A 15,146-nucleotide genomic window follows, 5' to 3' on the forward strand; every position below is an offset into this window, starting at 1 on the left:
CATGGCAGGTGCGTACCAGTGTCTTGTGCTGTGGAGAGGAATGGAGTTTCCGTCTCTCAACTAAGGAGCTCATGATTACCTAACGCAGTCCCTCCTGCAGACAGACACTGCTACCAAGCCAGGTCAACTCTAACTAGAGAAGAATCTTCCTGGTGATTTTGTTAATTTTACAAAGAAAGAATTTGTGAATTAAATTCTAGATCCCCAGCAACACCTCGGATCTTTGTCAGTGCTGCACTGGTCACTGTGAGCAGTCAGTGAGGTCTGTAAACTGGTGTGTGCCGTCTGCATCCTGAAGGCTGGGCTGAGGTTTGTGGAAAGGGAAGCACCATGGGACTGTGGAACTGTAAACTGGTGTGTGCTGTCTGCATCCTGAAGGCTGGGCTGAGGTTTGTGGAAAGGGAAGCACCATGGGACTGTGCGACTCTCCACGGCTGCTCAGAGCTCCTCTAAGCACACACGCTGGGAAATCCAAGGTGTACCAGGAAGATGCTTGCTGCAGTTCTGGAGTATCAGACAGAAGATCCACCCGCATCTCTCCAGCCCCCTGATCTACAAAGTCACCACACTTTTGTCTGTCTGTAGTAACAAGAGTAACAGTGGCTTCAGAGAAGCAGGAAAGTTGTTCTGTTTTCTCAGTGATGTGAGGGCCTTTAAAAAAAATTGTGTGTGTGTGTGTAAGATGTTCGTGTTGGATGTTCGCACAGAGGTTAGAGAACAGCTTGCAGAAGCTGCTTCTGACAATGCAAAGCCCGGGGATTGAACTTGGGCCACTGGGTTTAACAATAAGCTCCTCTACTCCCCTGAGCCGTGTCACTTGCTCAGGGCCGTTGTTTTCAGTGTTTGGAGCACTGCTCCCGTGAATGCAGCCAGGCTCCTGACTTGCTGTAGAGAGGGTTTCAGATTACCAACTGCTCTCTTTGTTGTGGGCCCATTCCGACCTTGCATCCGAGTCAGTCTTGAGTGTCTTCCTGGGAGCCGATGTATTCTTACAGAGATGATCTAATTTGTTGGATTATAGTTTATTATATCCCTCAGGGCCCTGTTTTCTTGAAGGTCAAGAATGATGGTTGTCTCTTTCATTCCTGATCTTTTTTTTTTTTAATGTACATTGGGGTTTTGCCTGCATGTCTGTATAGATGCCATACATGTCGATGTAACCCCTGGAGCTGGGGTTACAGATAGTTGTGAACTGCCATGTGTGTACTAGGAATTAAACCCAGGTCCTTTAGAAGAGCAGCCAAAGTGGCCATGCTCTTAAGCACTGAGTCATCTCTGCAGCCCCCTCATTCCTGACCTTGACCATTTGTCTTCCTTCATTTTAGATATGCTGGGACTACGGGCGTGCACCCAAATACTGGAAGATCTTTTAAAGACTCCTAGTTTGGGCTTCTTAGCTCTGCTCATGTTTCAAACAATGTTCTCTGCGGCTATTTAATTTTTATTTTCACCAGGATTTATACACTTCTTGATTTCTTTTTGCTTGGACGTACTAATCTTGTATTGTTGCTTTTTTTTTTTGAGAAAGGTTTCTCTGTAGCTTTGGCTGTCCTGAAACTTGCTTTGTAGACCAGGTTGGCCTCAAACTCACAGAGCTTTGCCTACCTCTGCCTCCCAAGTGCTGGGATTAAAGGCATGCACCACCACCATGTTTTGTTGCTTCTTAAGGTAGAAGCCTGGGCTATAACTTGAGCTCTTTCTGGTTTTACAATAGGCATTTACTACGTAGGTTTAGTATTCCTTATTTGAAATGTTTGGTGCCAGATTGTCTCAGGATTCAGAATTTTTCAGATTTTGGAATATTTGATGTAGGTTTTAACCACTCAAGCCCTCAACTGAAATGGATTAGAAATCTATTTCCCAACCCTTTCCCAAATGCTCTGGACTTTAGAACACAGCAGATTTTGGGCTAGGGATGCCCAACCTATATTGATTTCCCTTTAAAAACTATATAAACTATATGCTCCAAATTACAGCATCCCATTTTAATTAATTAATTAATTTGTTTTGGTATTCAAGACAGGGTTTCTGTAGCTCTGGCTGTCCTGGAACTCAACTGTAGATCAGGCTGTCCTTGAGCTCAGAGATTTAGCTGCTTCTGTCTTTTGAGTGCTGGGATTAAAGGCATATGCCAGTACTACCCTGGATATTCTATTTTTTAAAAAAAAATTGTTTAAAATATTTGAAAATTTCTGTTATGACCCCCCCCCCATACCACACATGAGCTAAAAGGTAACATATAACTCCTCACGGTGGTCAGACTGTTTCGCCTAGTTAACATGACAGTTCTTCATTTTAAAAAAGAGTCAACTATTGACTCTTGAAAGAAATACATATCCTCCAATATACAGTTTTCCGTGTTATGCCCCACACTAAGGAGAACTATCTCCACCCTACAGAACACCAACTGTGACTGAAGATGGACACTGTGCCCTGTTGGCCAGTGAGAACTAGATCTTGTGCATCTTTCCTCAAGTCCAGAAAGAAATTATGCAACAAATTTTATTTAGCCCAGTCAGTCCCAACACAGCACAGAAAGCTTACAGAGGGTAGAAAGTGCATTAATAAAAGCCAGTCTTTACCCAAAGAAAACAGAAAATATATTATTGATTCAAAATATTTAACACTCGAATGATAAACTGCAATAACTTATTCTGGGTCCTACTGATGAGAGAAAGGAAAAGAAAAGAAGAAGGCTTTACGAAGAGGTCCGTCTCCAGTTGAGCTCGGAAGTCAGTAGAGGTCACTAAGTCCGGCAGTCTTTCTGGCTTTTTGCATAAGTGCCCTCAGTTGGAATTGTTTCCGGGACAGGAGGCGGACATGCTAGGAGGGAGGAAATGCTAACAGTTTAGAATGGCTTTGACCCAGGCATGAGGTCAGAGAGCATCTACCAATCCTAAATATATTTAGCAAGCTTTGGAACCCTTATCATATTACATGTATACATGGCTTTAAAAACTGCAGGATCTAGCTCAGGGGGCTTTGTTTGGCTTTGCAGTACTGGGATTGAATCCTCGGCACACAACAGGTAAGTGTCCCAGCCCCCACCTACACCTTGAGACACCAAGATAATAGGAAAACATACAAGCTTAAGCTTAATACAAGTCACCAAACTGTCTCTTGACTAAGAGAAAAGGAAGAGATGAGGAGAAATGGGTTAACTCTCGTCAATGTCCAGAAAACAGCTTACTTCTCTTGCCTCTCTATTCACATCTTTTCTTATGGCATAGGCCCTGCCAGAAGACAGTGGTAAAGAGCCTTCTTTGTGATTTCTAGCTTACACACAGCCACTTACCAAAGTGCCCTGCCCAGCTTGCATGAACACTGAGCTGTCAGCAGGAACCAGGTCAAAAATACAGAGTGGCTGGTTACTAAGCCCATATTCTCCATGACCCAACAGACAGCAACAAACAAAGCTTACTACATCTTCAGGTCTGTTCAGTATTAGCAAGCCAGAGATAACCTGCATTTAAAAGGATAGCCCACTTCCTTCTAGGACTATTTGATCTGGAAAAACTCATCTAAAATTATCCAATTCTAAGACATTACTGGATTAAAACCAAAACAAAACAGGGGTGGGTGATAATCTCACATTTAGGTGGTGTGACTGGGGAGGCAGAAGAAGGAAGTCTGGGGGGATGCTTATCCCAAGCTGCCCTGCCATGAACCTGCAGCAAAGCCCCGCGAGGAGGAAGAAAGCCTACCTTCAGGAACACATCCAGGTCTATCACTCCCCGCCTCAAGGCCTCTCCCAGGTAGAAGATAGTGTCTTCAATAGCATTTTCCTCTGCATACAGATTTAGAATCTGTTTATATAGTGGGGCTGTGGGGATGATAACTTCATCAATGTCATTATTTTCTGATTGGTTTTCCATTTTCTCCAGAGCAGAACTTAGTTCTTCATCCTTCTTTTTCAAAAGTTCTATGTTTTTATCAACTTCAGCCTGAAAACAGAACAGTCCACACGTAACTCACACTGATCTGTGCAGGATCACCTGTCGTACACACCTGCACCCAACCTCCGACAGGGCTTTAAGCAGCCGAGCGAGTGCTTCCAAGAGCTCACTGGTAAGACGTGTTAGGGATCTGCCGTCCCTGACATGAGCCCAGCTGTGAAAGGGACACATGGTGCTTTCCAAAAGGAAGTCCCTCCCACAGACAACCATCAAACAAGACTTTTCCACAGGAGGACTTCCCCGTCTGCGGACAAGATTCAACTCAGAGGACTACAACACTTTCTGCAATATCGAGACGTGTGTGGTGGTTGCGGACTCTACCTCACGTTGGTGTCACATTCCTGAACTGAAATGGTTGGCTACTGCTATGCTCACTTTATACAAACACAAGAGAAAGGCTGGAGAGTGAAGGGTCACAGGCTGCACTGATGTGAAGCCCTCGAGGCCCCAGATGTCTCTGGATGATGACACCAGAGAAGCTGCAGAGATACGTGTGTGCATACACACGTCTAAGCGTGCAGGTATTAAGGAGGCCAGGAATAGACGTCAGACTCTTTGGAGCTGGAGTTAACAGGTACTTGTGAGCAGCTTGATGTGGGTGCAGGGAAAGCAGTATGTGCTCTTAACCACGGAACCATCACTCCAGGCCCCTCAAAGATACTTTTAATAGTGACTCCAACAACATCTAGAAATACTATTCTCTTAGGTAGTGTGAGGCCTGCAGATCTTCACCACTTCTCCTGGAAAAAGGGCAATGTTCCGCTAGCACCCACTTTCCAGGAGAGCAGATGTGGCTGCGCTCGAGACCCAAGGTGCTCTAGTCTCTCCTTTCCTCGGTGTCCTCAGCCGATGACCTCCTGCCCCAGTCCCTGAGAACCAAGACTATAGGCACATGCCACCACTCTGCTGAGAGAGCTACGATCTGTCTGGAGACCCTGCTGTTCACTCAGCTTCTACTTTACACCCACGGTGCACACATCCTCCTTTGCCTGGGCTATAATTAGCCCCCAAATGGAAATCTCCGATGTATTACTTACTACTTCTTGATCTAAGCGGGTGACCATCTCTTCCAGTTTCTGGTGGCCCTTTTTCAGATCTTCCTCTGTTCGTTTCAAGGCATTGAGCTCTGCCTGGGCACCGTCCATCTCCTCCTTCATCCGCCATCTCAGTTTGTCACTGACTGCTGAGATGAGAGACGCTCGAATGGTGTCCTCACTGATTGTACCGTCTCTGCTGGGACCTGAGGAGACAAGGCACAGACTCTGGACCCCAAGGCTCGCGTAGGCCCTCAGCACTTAGAAGTCAATTGTAATCGTATCCTTTTGCTAGAAACAGCTGCAACCAGCAATATGACAGTTTCCAGAGAGTTGTGGCCTTGGAACTGCTAAGTTTGAGACTACTAAGTCATTGCCACTCAAGCCTGGCAACCCTCGTTCAATTTCTGGGACCCACGTAAAAAGCTGGATGAGTGGCCCTCATCTGTTACTCCAGCACTCCTCTCTTGAGACAGGAGGCAGCAACAGGAGAGCTGGATGGAAGGTCATAGGCCAGCAGCAGAACCAGGAGAGACCCTGCTTCAACATGCGGGAGGTGAGAAACACACACGCGTGCATACACCATCATTCAACATACATGGGACACATTTCTTCTGCTAAACGCATCAAAGAGCTGTATTTCTTAAGTGCCATTCACAGACTCATTTTTACTTAAAGGAGTTGAAAAGCAGTTCAGTGGTTAGGAGCATCCATAATCAGGCAGCTGACAAAAGCCTGTTAACTGCAGTTACATGGGATGTGACGCCCTCTTCTGGACACTATGGGAACCAAAACACACACACACACACACACACACACACACACACACACACACACACACACACACACACACCCCAAATACTAATTTTAAAAAAGGACTTAACTATTCAGTCATCAGGACAGGATAAAGGCCAAATCGAAATCTCTGGTTCCTTACACTGTACTAATTTGTAAAGTATTCTTTAAACAAGGATGAGGGGCTGAAGAGATGGCTCAGTGGTTAAGAGCACTTACTAACTCTTGCAAAGGTTCCACTTTCAGTTCCCTGAACACACATGGACACTTGCAACTGCCTGCACTCCAGTTTCAGGTACTCTACCCTCTGAGCTCCTGCATGCCCTTCGTACACAAAAACTCACACAAGAGCAAACATGCATGACATAAAAAGAAATACTTCCTACAAAAGTTTAGAATCTACCCGAGGGATGAGAAGACCATTGAAGACCGCTATCTTATTATGTGCCCATTTTGACAAAGCTACATTAGGAATAGGAGTTTAAAGTCTTTAAAAGACCCTGGTTCTTTACAGATTAACGGTGGCGCACGCCTTTAATCCTAGTACTTGGGAGGCAGAGGCAGGTGGATCACTGAGGGTTTAAGGTCAGCCTGGTCTACAGAGAGTTCCAGGAGGGTGGTTACACACAGAAATTGTGTCTCAAAAGTCCCAAATCTTAATAACCCATATGAAACTTTATTATGCTTGTCAGACACAAAATGTCCTTGTCCCTGTGGTCAGGTGCCCAGATAATAACAATGACAGTGTGCCGAATTCCATCTATCTGTGTTGTAGGAGTTATCTGAACTATCAAAAGTTAAGGGTCTTTTTGTACATAAACATACCAACAAATTTGGTTCAAGTTACCATATCTGGTCTAATGGATCATGTCATACTGATTTTAAATTTCCAACTTCTATGTTAAAGAACATACATTTAATTTTGGAATTTATATTGTTCTTATAAACTAGGTCAAGGAAGTCTCCACAAAAATCCATACAGAGGGGGCTAGAGAGATGGCTCAGAGGTTAAAAGCACTGGCTGCTCTTCCAGAGGACCTGAATTCAATTCCCAGCAACCACATGGTGGCTCATAACCATCTATAATGAGACCTGGTACCTCTTCTGATAGCACGTTGTATGCATAATAAACAAACAAACAAACAAATAAAATCCATACAGAAATACAAAAGGTCACAAGCAGCCCAATCCACCCTGAGCAGAAAGAACAGTGCTGGTGTTACAAACACAGCACAAAGCTGGCATAAAGTGGGCATACAGACCTGTGAAACAGAACAGAACAGTCAGAAATAACCCCAAGTGTCCATTACCATGTGATTTTACCAAAGAAGCAAGAACCATGAAAACCCAACATTACCGTGTAGAAGACTGAAATTAGGTACCTGTCTCTCACCTGTAAAAATCAACTAAACAGGAGCTAAACTGAAAATTCCAATGGCAAACAGTGGAAACACTTAAAGGCAAAGAATATGACTTTCTGAATCTGTCTTCAACAGCTCAGGAAATAGCAAGTGACAAATGGGACCGCATCAAATTAAGAGGTCCTACACAGCAGAGTGGACACCCACAGAACAGGAGGACGTCTCCGTCAACTCTAGCATCCATATGACCTTCAAAAATTAGACGTCAAGGGGGCTGTAGATGTAGCTATGATGGCTAATCTAAATGTCTCTCTGTGCCTCGTGTGCAGGTGCTCGAGGGGTCCAGAAGAGGGCATCCTCTACGGATTTAGCTGGAACTACAGGGGCTGTAAGACATCTGACATGGGTGCTGTGATCTGAATTTAGGATCTCTCCACGAGTAGCAAGTGTTCTTAACTGCTGAGCCATTCATTACTCCTGCACCTGTGATGTCAATCTTCCTGTCAGTTTGACAGGGTTTAGACTTACCATGGAAACAAAACTGAGGGAGACATGGTGGGAAGACATAAATGTGGGTGACACCTCTCCACGGGCAGGGGGCCCAGAATGACTAAAGAGTAGAAAGAGAGCCGAGCTGCCTGGCTGCAGATGCAGTGTGACCAGCTGTCCCAACATTCTTGCTACCATGGCTTCCTTGGCAAGAAGGCCTGTAGCCTCAAACCCCGAGTTAAATAACCCTTCAGTTCATTCTGTAGTCACTAGAAAAGTAACTAACATGAGGGCTCAGATGGGAGAGCGCTTGCTCGGCATGTACAAACCCTGGCTCGATCCCTGTTGTCTTGCAAACAGGCATGCTGCAACCCACAGGACACGAGGCAGGAGGGTCTGAAGTTCAAACAGTTCTCAAAAATAATACAAATGGTCAATAAATACATGAAAGCTGTTCAACATGTTTCCCCAACAGGGAAATGCAAATCAAAACCAGACTAAGACTATCTCTCCTGAGTCCGATTAGTTATCATCATAACACAAGCAGCAAACATTGTTGAGAATGTAAGGTAAAAAAAAAGACTATATAGCAGCAGCAAGTCCAAGACTCTTCTTAAGAGTGGACACAGGGGCTGGAGAGATGGCTCAGTGGTTAAGAGCACTGCCTGCTCTTCCAAAGGTCCTGAGTTCAATTCCCAGCAACCACATGGTGGCTCACAACCATCTGTAATGAGGTCTGGCGCCATCTTCTGGCCTGCAGGCATACAAGCAGACAGAATACTGTATACTAAATAAAAAAATAAAAAGATTTATTTAAAAAAAAAAGAGTGGACACAGCAATGTCCTACCTGTAAAGGTCACAGTCCCTGTTAGGCTGCAGATGCTGGGATGAGACCAATCCTAACTTCTTGTCACACAGACTTTACTATAAAACACATCCAAGCTCTCTTGAAATCCAGCATGCTTTCATACAGGACAAGAATTCTAATTAAAATGTGAGAGATGGCAGCTGGATCTCGATGAGTTAGAGGCCAGCATGGTCTACATGGTGAGTTTCAGAACAGTCAGAGGTACAGTGAGACCCTGCCTCAAAAAACAACAAACAAAACAAACAAACAAAAAAAAAAACCAGAATAAATAACCTGAAAACTGAAAGGCAAAATAGAAAATTCATGGGTTTCTGAAGTGGTAAAATGGGGCAGGAGAGCTCAAGGGCTGAGAGAAGTTACTGCACTTATGAGAGACCTGGGTTCACGTCTCAGGATTGATATGGAGCTCACAGCCACCTGACTTCCAGTGTGAGGTCATCCGTACCCTCACATACACAAATAAAAATAATCTTAAAAAAAAAAACCCAAACCCAAAACTTTAGTTCAAAATTTAGTGAGCTCCTTACCACTAAAAGAAGAAAAAAGAACTGTTTGAAGCATTATTTTTAAACTATTTTTTAAAGTGCTTCAAGAGAAATCATATGTTCTACTTCAGTTTTCAGGACTGTAGACTTCTGCAATTCCAGATTAGCAAAAGAAAAGGTCTGAGTAGTGTTGGCACATGTCTTTAATCCCAGCACTTGGAGGCAGAGGCAAGTGGATCTCTGTGAGTTTGAGGCCAGCCTGGTCTACAAAGTGAGTTCCAGGAGAGTCAGAACTGTTACACAAGAAACCTTGTCTCAAAAAACAAACAGGTCAAAGACTTTTATAATAATAATAATAATAACAACAACAACAACAATAAATTCTTAAAACTTTATGTCAGATGATATTCATCACCAAATTTGACCCTTAGGAAACAAGACACAATTTTCCTCCCCGAGAAGACAATTCCTCAGATAATTAGGTTAATATCTTTAAAGTGCTGTGGACACAATACCCGATTGAAGGCCACTCAGTTCCCTAACAGTACTTAATGATCACTGTTGCTGTAAGCCAAAAGACACCATTTTAGACTAGTGAATCTATGATTAACCTATTAGAAAACAAGATAAACGGTAGTTTTTAATATGTCTGCATACCACATGCATGCAGTACCCGCAGAGGCCAGAAGAAGGTGTCAGATTTCCTGGACCTAGAGTTTCAGACAGCTGTCAACCACCACGTGTATGCTGAGAATCAAATCTGGGTCCTTTAGAAAAGCACTGTGTGCTCTTAACCACCGAATATCTCTGTGCCCCAACTTTTCTGATTTTTCACCCTTAACCCAAGCCCACAAAATTGTTTCTCAGCCCTGTTTCAAAAATGGAGCGTACGACCCCTGAGGTTGCCCTCCAGCCTCCCTTCACACTTGTGCACACGTATCTGCACACATACACCACACAGGGACATATATGTACATAAACATAAGGAAAAAAGACAAATAATACCTAGGGACTGAAACTGACAGTGGATAGAAACTGCTGGAAACAAAACCAAAGATACGGGAGAATACTACTTACTGTATGGTAACTATGGAGCCTGAGTTACACAAATTATCTACTCAGAAAGTGGATCAAACCATGAGGATTATTTCTTCTTATAATAATACAAAAAGTTGGTTTCTGAAGTAGGAGAAAACCTTCCAAACAACTACGTGCAGAGAAGTTTCATTGATAGTACCGAGTGCCAACCTGGAATTTGGCACAGAGCTTATGACAGCTTTTATAGGCAGAGAGAGCTTCAACATTGCTTCAACATTGCTCCAGCTTTGTGCAGGCGACACAGGGTGGCTGCTGTGCGCTCATGGCGGAAACGGCATGTCATAGGCTACAGTACTTTTCCAAGGACTTACTGTTTTTGAATCCCAGATCAAATATACTTTTAAATGTATCACTTTCCATAACAGCCCATTTTGAGGATAAATGGAAAATTTCTAAGCCATAAAATTCTTCAAGATTGATGTTATGAAATGAATTAACTATAAAAGTCTTTGATGGGCAAAAGGTAATTTACTAAGCCCAATAACACAACAACCTGAGTTTAATCCCTGGAGTCAGTACAGATTCCCCAACACGTCCTCTGACCACCAAACTAGTGCTGAGGACAGACATACACAAACAAAAATATTTATAATCGAGATCAAAGGAATTATATTATCTAAGAAACAAGACAACTAACTGTTCTACTCCTATTCCTCTGTTGCTGCTTGAACCCAAAGAGTAGATTTAAAAAAATATTTTCATTTTAAATGTATGTTTGCCTGCATGTATTTCTGTGCACATCTTGTGTGACTGGTACTTGAGGCCAGGGCATTGGATCCCTTGGAAAAGCAGCCAGTATTCTTAACCACTGAGCCATCTCTTCCGTCCCAAATTCAGAAGTTTTGTTCTTTTTGATTTTGTTCTTTTAAACTTATAGACTGAATTAAAGATCTCCCAGCATTTTAATTTCTTTTTTTCTTTCTTTTTTTCTTAAACAATTTTTAAAATTTATTTATTTATTTATTTATTTATTTATTATGTATACAATATTCTGTCTGTATACCTGAACGCCAGAAGAGGGCGCCAGACCTCTTTACAGGTGGTTGTGAGCCACCATGTGGTTGCTGGGAATTGAACTCAGGACCTTTGGAAGAGCAGGCAATGCTCTTAACCACTGAGCCATCTCTCCAGCCCGCATTTTAATTTCTTATTCAAGTAATTTAAATTATATTGTTTAGGGCCAGACATAAGAACACATGCCTTTAATGCCAGCACTTTTGGGAAGCATAGGAAGGCAGAGCTCTATGAATTCAAGTCCAGCCTGTCTATAAACTGAGTTCTGGGCCAGTGAATTATACAGGGAGATCCTGTCTCAAAATTAACAAAAACAAAAGTTTACTGTATAAAGGGAAGTACATTACAAGAAAGACAAGCATATCTTAATTCACCAAAGCTATGCTACTAGGCAATGACAATAGAAGCAGACTCTGTCTGAGTAGCAAAGGCAGATATGAGCTCCTGATATCAGAGCTCATGACATCAAAAAACCTAACAAATACCAGCCTCACGCCATCCTGTATTCATTCAAGCACTTAGCAAAACATACTCGTGTGAGCTGCCACACACCAGCTGTTTGAGGAGGTGGCAGCACAGATTGGGAAGAATGAGTTTGACAATAATACAAAGAAATAAGCAACGAACAAATTCTTTGAGAACAGTAAGAGATAAGGTAACAGAAATGATGAGGGGCAGGATCCCACAAAGCCTTTTAAGCTCAAAATATTTATAGTGACTCATGAAATGAGGCTTTTAGCAGGAGTGACATCACCGACTCATGTTTGAGTAAGATCCTTCAGGCTGCTTCTGTCAGTATCAAATGCAAGGGCTGCCGGTTTTCATACAGTAATTTAGACGAGATAATGGTGACTTGTACTGACTCTAGATATTTTGAAGGTAAGATGGTTCTAGAGGAATCAAGGACGACTTGAGTTAGAGCACGGAACAGGTATCAATGGAGATGGGTAAGCTGTGTTCAACTTGAGTCATGCTGAGTGTAAATTAAGAGGTCTGTTCACATCAAGTGCAGACGGCAAGAAGGCAGCTGCATATACGACCGCAGAGGTCAGGGGAGAGGCACAGACTGGGCACAATCCAGCAACGGGGCATTTAGAGCTGTACCACCAGAGTGAGGAGTCAAAGTACCAAGAACTAACTAGGGATTCCAACATTAAGTGGAGGACCCCGCAGACTGAGCACAAGTACCTGTGATACAGGAGGAAAAGAGCAAAGTGTGTCCGCTGGAAGAGCATCAAGCTGGCAGCAGCCCACTGTGTCAGACATCGAAGACAGACCAAGGAGGAGATGGCAGGCACCAGCCGTTGGATTTAAACTCAGAAAGCTCACTATGACTCTGACAGAGCAGTTTTAAAAGACTGGTAGAGGGAAGGGAAGAAGGGCTGAAGATAGCAAGGACAGACTGCAGATTCAAGGACGCTTGCTGCACGGAGGAAATGGGGTGGTGCAAATCAGGAAGTGCAGCTGAAGCTTCAAGTTGTTTTAGGGTATTTTTTATGTGCCAAACAGCAGCAGACCACGAGGTAAGAAAGGAAATGCTGGAATGGTAACCCAGCGCAAGTTAGAAGACATAAGCTCCGGCAGAGAAGTCCTCTGGCCAAGCAGAGGTAGCCGAGTAACAGAAGGTGACTGCGTGACAACAGTGAGGCACGCTGAGTGAGACAGACAGCACCGGTGTGCAACCCTTTCGTGCATGACTCGCTCGGGTGCTTTCTGCTATAGGTGCTCTTACCTGTTTCCACACAGCCAGGACACAAAGCCCTACGATCTGCTAATGGTTCCTAACCTTACTTTGGGGGCTTTTCTTTAGGACTATTCCAGCTGTTACCTGCTGGAATAGTGAAGGTGACCTTCAGACTCGACTCAACACATGAGATTCACCAGTATGAATGTGGCAAACAGGAAAGTTAGTGAGCCATCAGCTATACGTTTAGACTTCTAAATGGCAGAAGGCTCATTTATAGGATGTTAAATCACATTGCAGGACACTGATCACTACAGACTTTCCTATATGAAAGAATCCTAAAATTTTATAGGTAAAAATGAAACACACTTTTCACAGGAGATCTTGACTTATGTAAACAATAAAATGCTCACAATACTTACCAACAGTGGTCACCGGAGGCTGGGAAGGGTACTGGGAGCTTGTTGTGGCAGGGTATGGGCCAGCAGGTGGGTAAGGACAGCCAGGATAAGCACTACAGGAAAGAATACCAAACGTGAAGATGACCCAACACCTAGTGCTATGAGAACCCCACCGAGAAGGTGAAGTTGACATTGCTAATTAATGAAATTATAGTTTTAGAGATGAAGATGTTTATTCAAAGAACAGTATGTGCAAATTCCACTAATGACACTGGGTTTAAACTAAACTGTTAGGACAGCATGGCAGTGTGCACCTACAATCTGGGAAGAATATGAGGCCGGGGCTAGAGAGTTGGCTCAGTGCTTAAGAGTGCTTGTTGCTCTTGCTGAGGACCCAGGCTTGGTTCCCAGCACCCACATGCTGGCTCATAGTTACCCATAACTCTAGCTCCAGGGGATTCAATACCCTCTTCTGACCTTTGTGGGTACCACACATTCATATGGTACACAGAGATTCATGAAAACAAATTGCTCATACACATTTAAAGAAAAAGAAAAAAAAAAGTCAGGTGTGATGTTAGTGGCTCACGCCTTTAATCCCATCACTGAGGAGGTAGAGGCAGGTGGATCTCTGTGAGTCTGAGACCAGCCTGGTCTACACAGGGAATTCCAGGACAGCGAGGAGGACTGTCTCAAAACCAAAGAGAGGTCAGTATGGGCTATGTAGTGAGACTCTACCTCAGAAACTGAAAAACAAGTCAACATACACAACAGCCTGAAGGTATGGCACACCTAAAATCCCAGCCTTTGTGATGGGTTCCAGACCTGCTGGAGAAATGGCTCAGTTGTTCTTGTAGCCAGGTTCAATTTCCAGCACCCACAGGGTTGCTTGCAACTGTCCGTAACTCCAGTTTCAGGGGATTCAAAACCCTCTTCTCACCTCTTAGGGCACCAGGTATGCAAGTGACGCACAGACATACACATGAGAAAAACACTCATACATATAAAATAAATACATCTTAAAAACCGCAAGCTCCTATATATAAAAAAAAAAAAAAAAACAACCAAGCAATAGTCAAGTGTTCTTGCTTGGCTCAGACTATATAAGGTTATCTTCACAGAGGCATTCCTAAGGAAAAGACCCCATTAGTAACAGAAGAGCAATTTTCCATTCTGATTTCTAGTCTACAGAGTATAACAGTATTAAAATTTTGTCTGAGGCTTATTGGTAACCTTCAAAGCCTTCAAACATTCAATCTGAAAGCAAGTCTTTACAAAATTTAAAAAACTTTTAAGTGGTGGCGCACGCCTTTGATCCCAGCACTTGGGAGGCAGAGGAAGGTGGATCTCTGTGAGTCAAGGCCAGCCTGGTCTATAAGAACGAGTTTCAGGACAGGCCCCAAAGCTACAGAGAAACCCTGTCCCCCCCACAAAAAAAAAAAAAAAAAAAGAAAAACAAGACTTTTGTTTCTCGGTAGTTCTGTGTCATTCATGCATTCTAATAAATAGTCCTAAATTTAGATTCTGGAAAATCCAAAGTTTCTTTCTAATGATTTATTTTTATTTGTCTTACTTAACGAGTCAAGGTTTTGTTATGTATCCTTGGTTGGCCTGGAATTCATAAATACCACCTTGCCTCTGCCTCCGGAGTGCTGATGCCCAGCTATTTTTTCTTTATGGGTATACACATGTGGGTGCCAGGAGACAAAAAAGAGTGCTAGGTCCCCTGCAGCTGGCGCTCCCAGTTTGGGTACTGTGAACCAGACTCAGGTCACTCTGGAAAAGCAGGAAGTGCTCAAAACCAATAAGCCATTTCTCTAACCCCTTCTCAAAAAGGAAGGAACAAGTATTTCAAAGCCCCAAACCAGGGCCGAGCGGTGGTGGCGCACGCCTTTAATCCCAGCACTCGGGAGGCAGAGGCAGGTGGATCTCTGTGAGTTCGAGACCAGCCTGGTCTACA

At 43.5% G+C, this 15,146-nt stretch overlaps 1 protein-coding gene across 2 annotated transcripts in view; it reads right to left on the reverse strand.

Annotated features, from left to right (window-relative positions):
- Positions 1-2,471: 2,471 nt before the first annotated feature.
- Tsg101 (tumor susceptibility 101) overlaps positions 2,472-15,146 on the reverse strand; it is a 31,407-nt gene continuing 18,732 nt past the window's right edge. Inside the window, exons 7-10 of one of the 2 annotated variants that reach the window (XM_005357839.2) lie at positions 13,208-13,299; positions 4,994-5,196; positions 3,705-3,944; positions 2,472-2,823 (exon numbers count right to left, since the gene is read on the reverse strand). In XM_005357839.2, the coding sequence (XP_005357896.1) occupies positions 2,734-2,823; positions 3,705-3,944; positions 4,994-5,196; positions 13,208-13,299 (625 nt within the window). In that variant the 3' untranslated portion in view covers positions 2,472-2,733. The remainder of the gene's footprint in view (positions 2,824-3,704; positions 3,945-4,993; positions 5,197-13,207; positions 13,300-15,146) is intronic. The other variant, XM_005357840.2, reaches the window with a different exon arrangement.

The sequence above is a fragment of the Microtus ochrogaster genome, chromosome 22 (assembly GCF_000317375.1).
Source record: "Microtus ochrogaster isolate Prairie Vole_2 chromosome 22, MicOch1.0, whole genome shotgun sequence".
NCBI lineage: Eukaryota > Metazoa > Chordata > Mammalia > Rodentia > Cricetidae > Microtus > Microtus ochrogaster.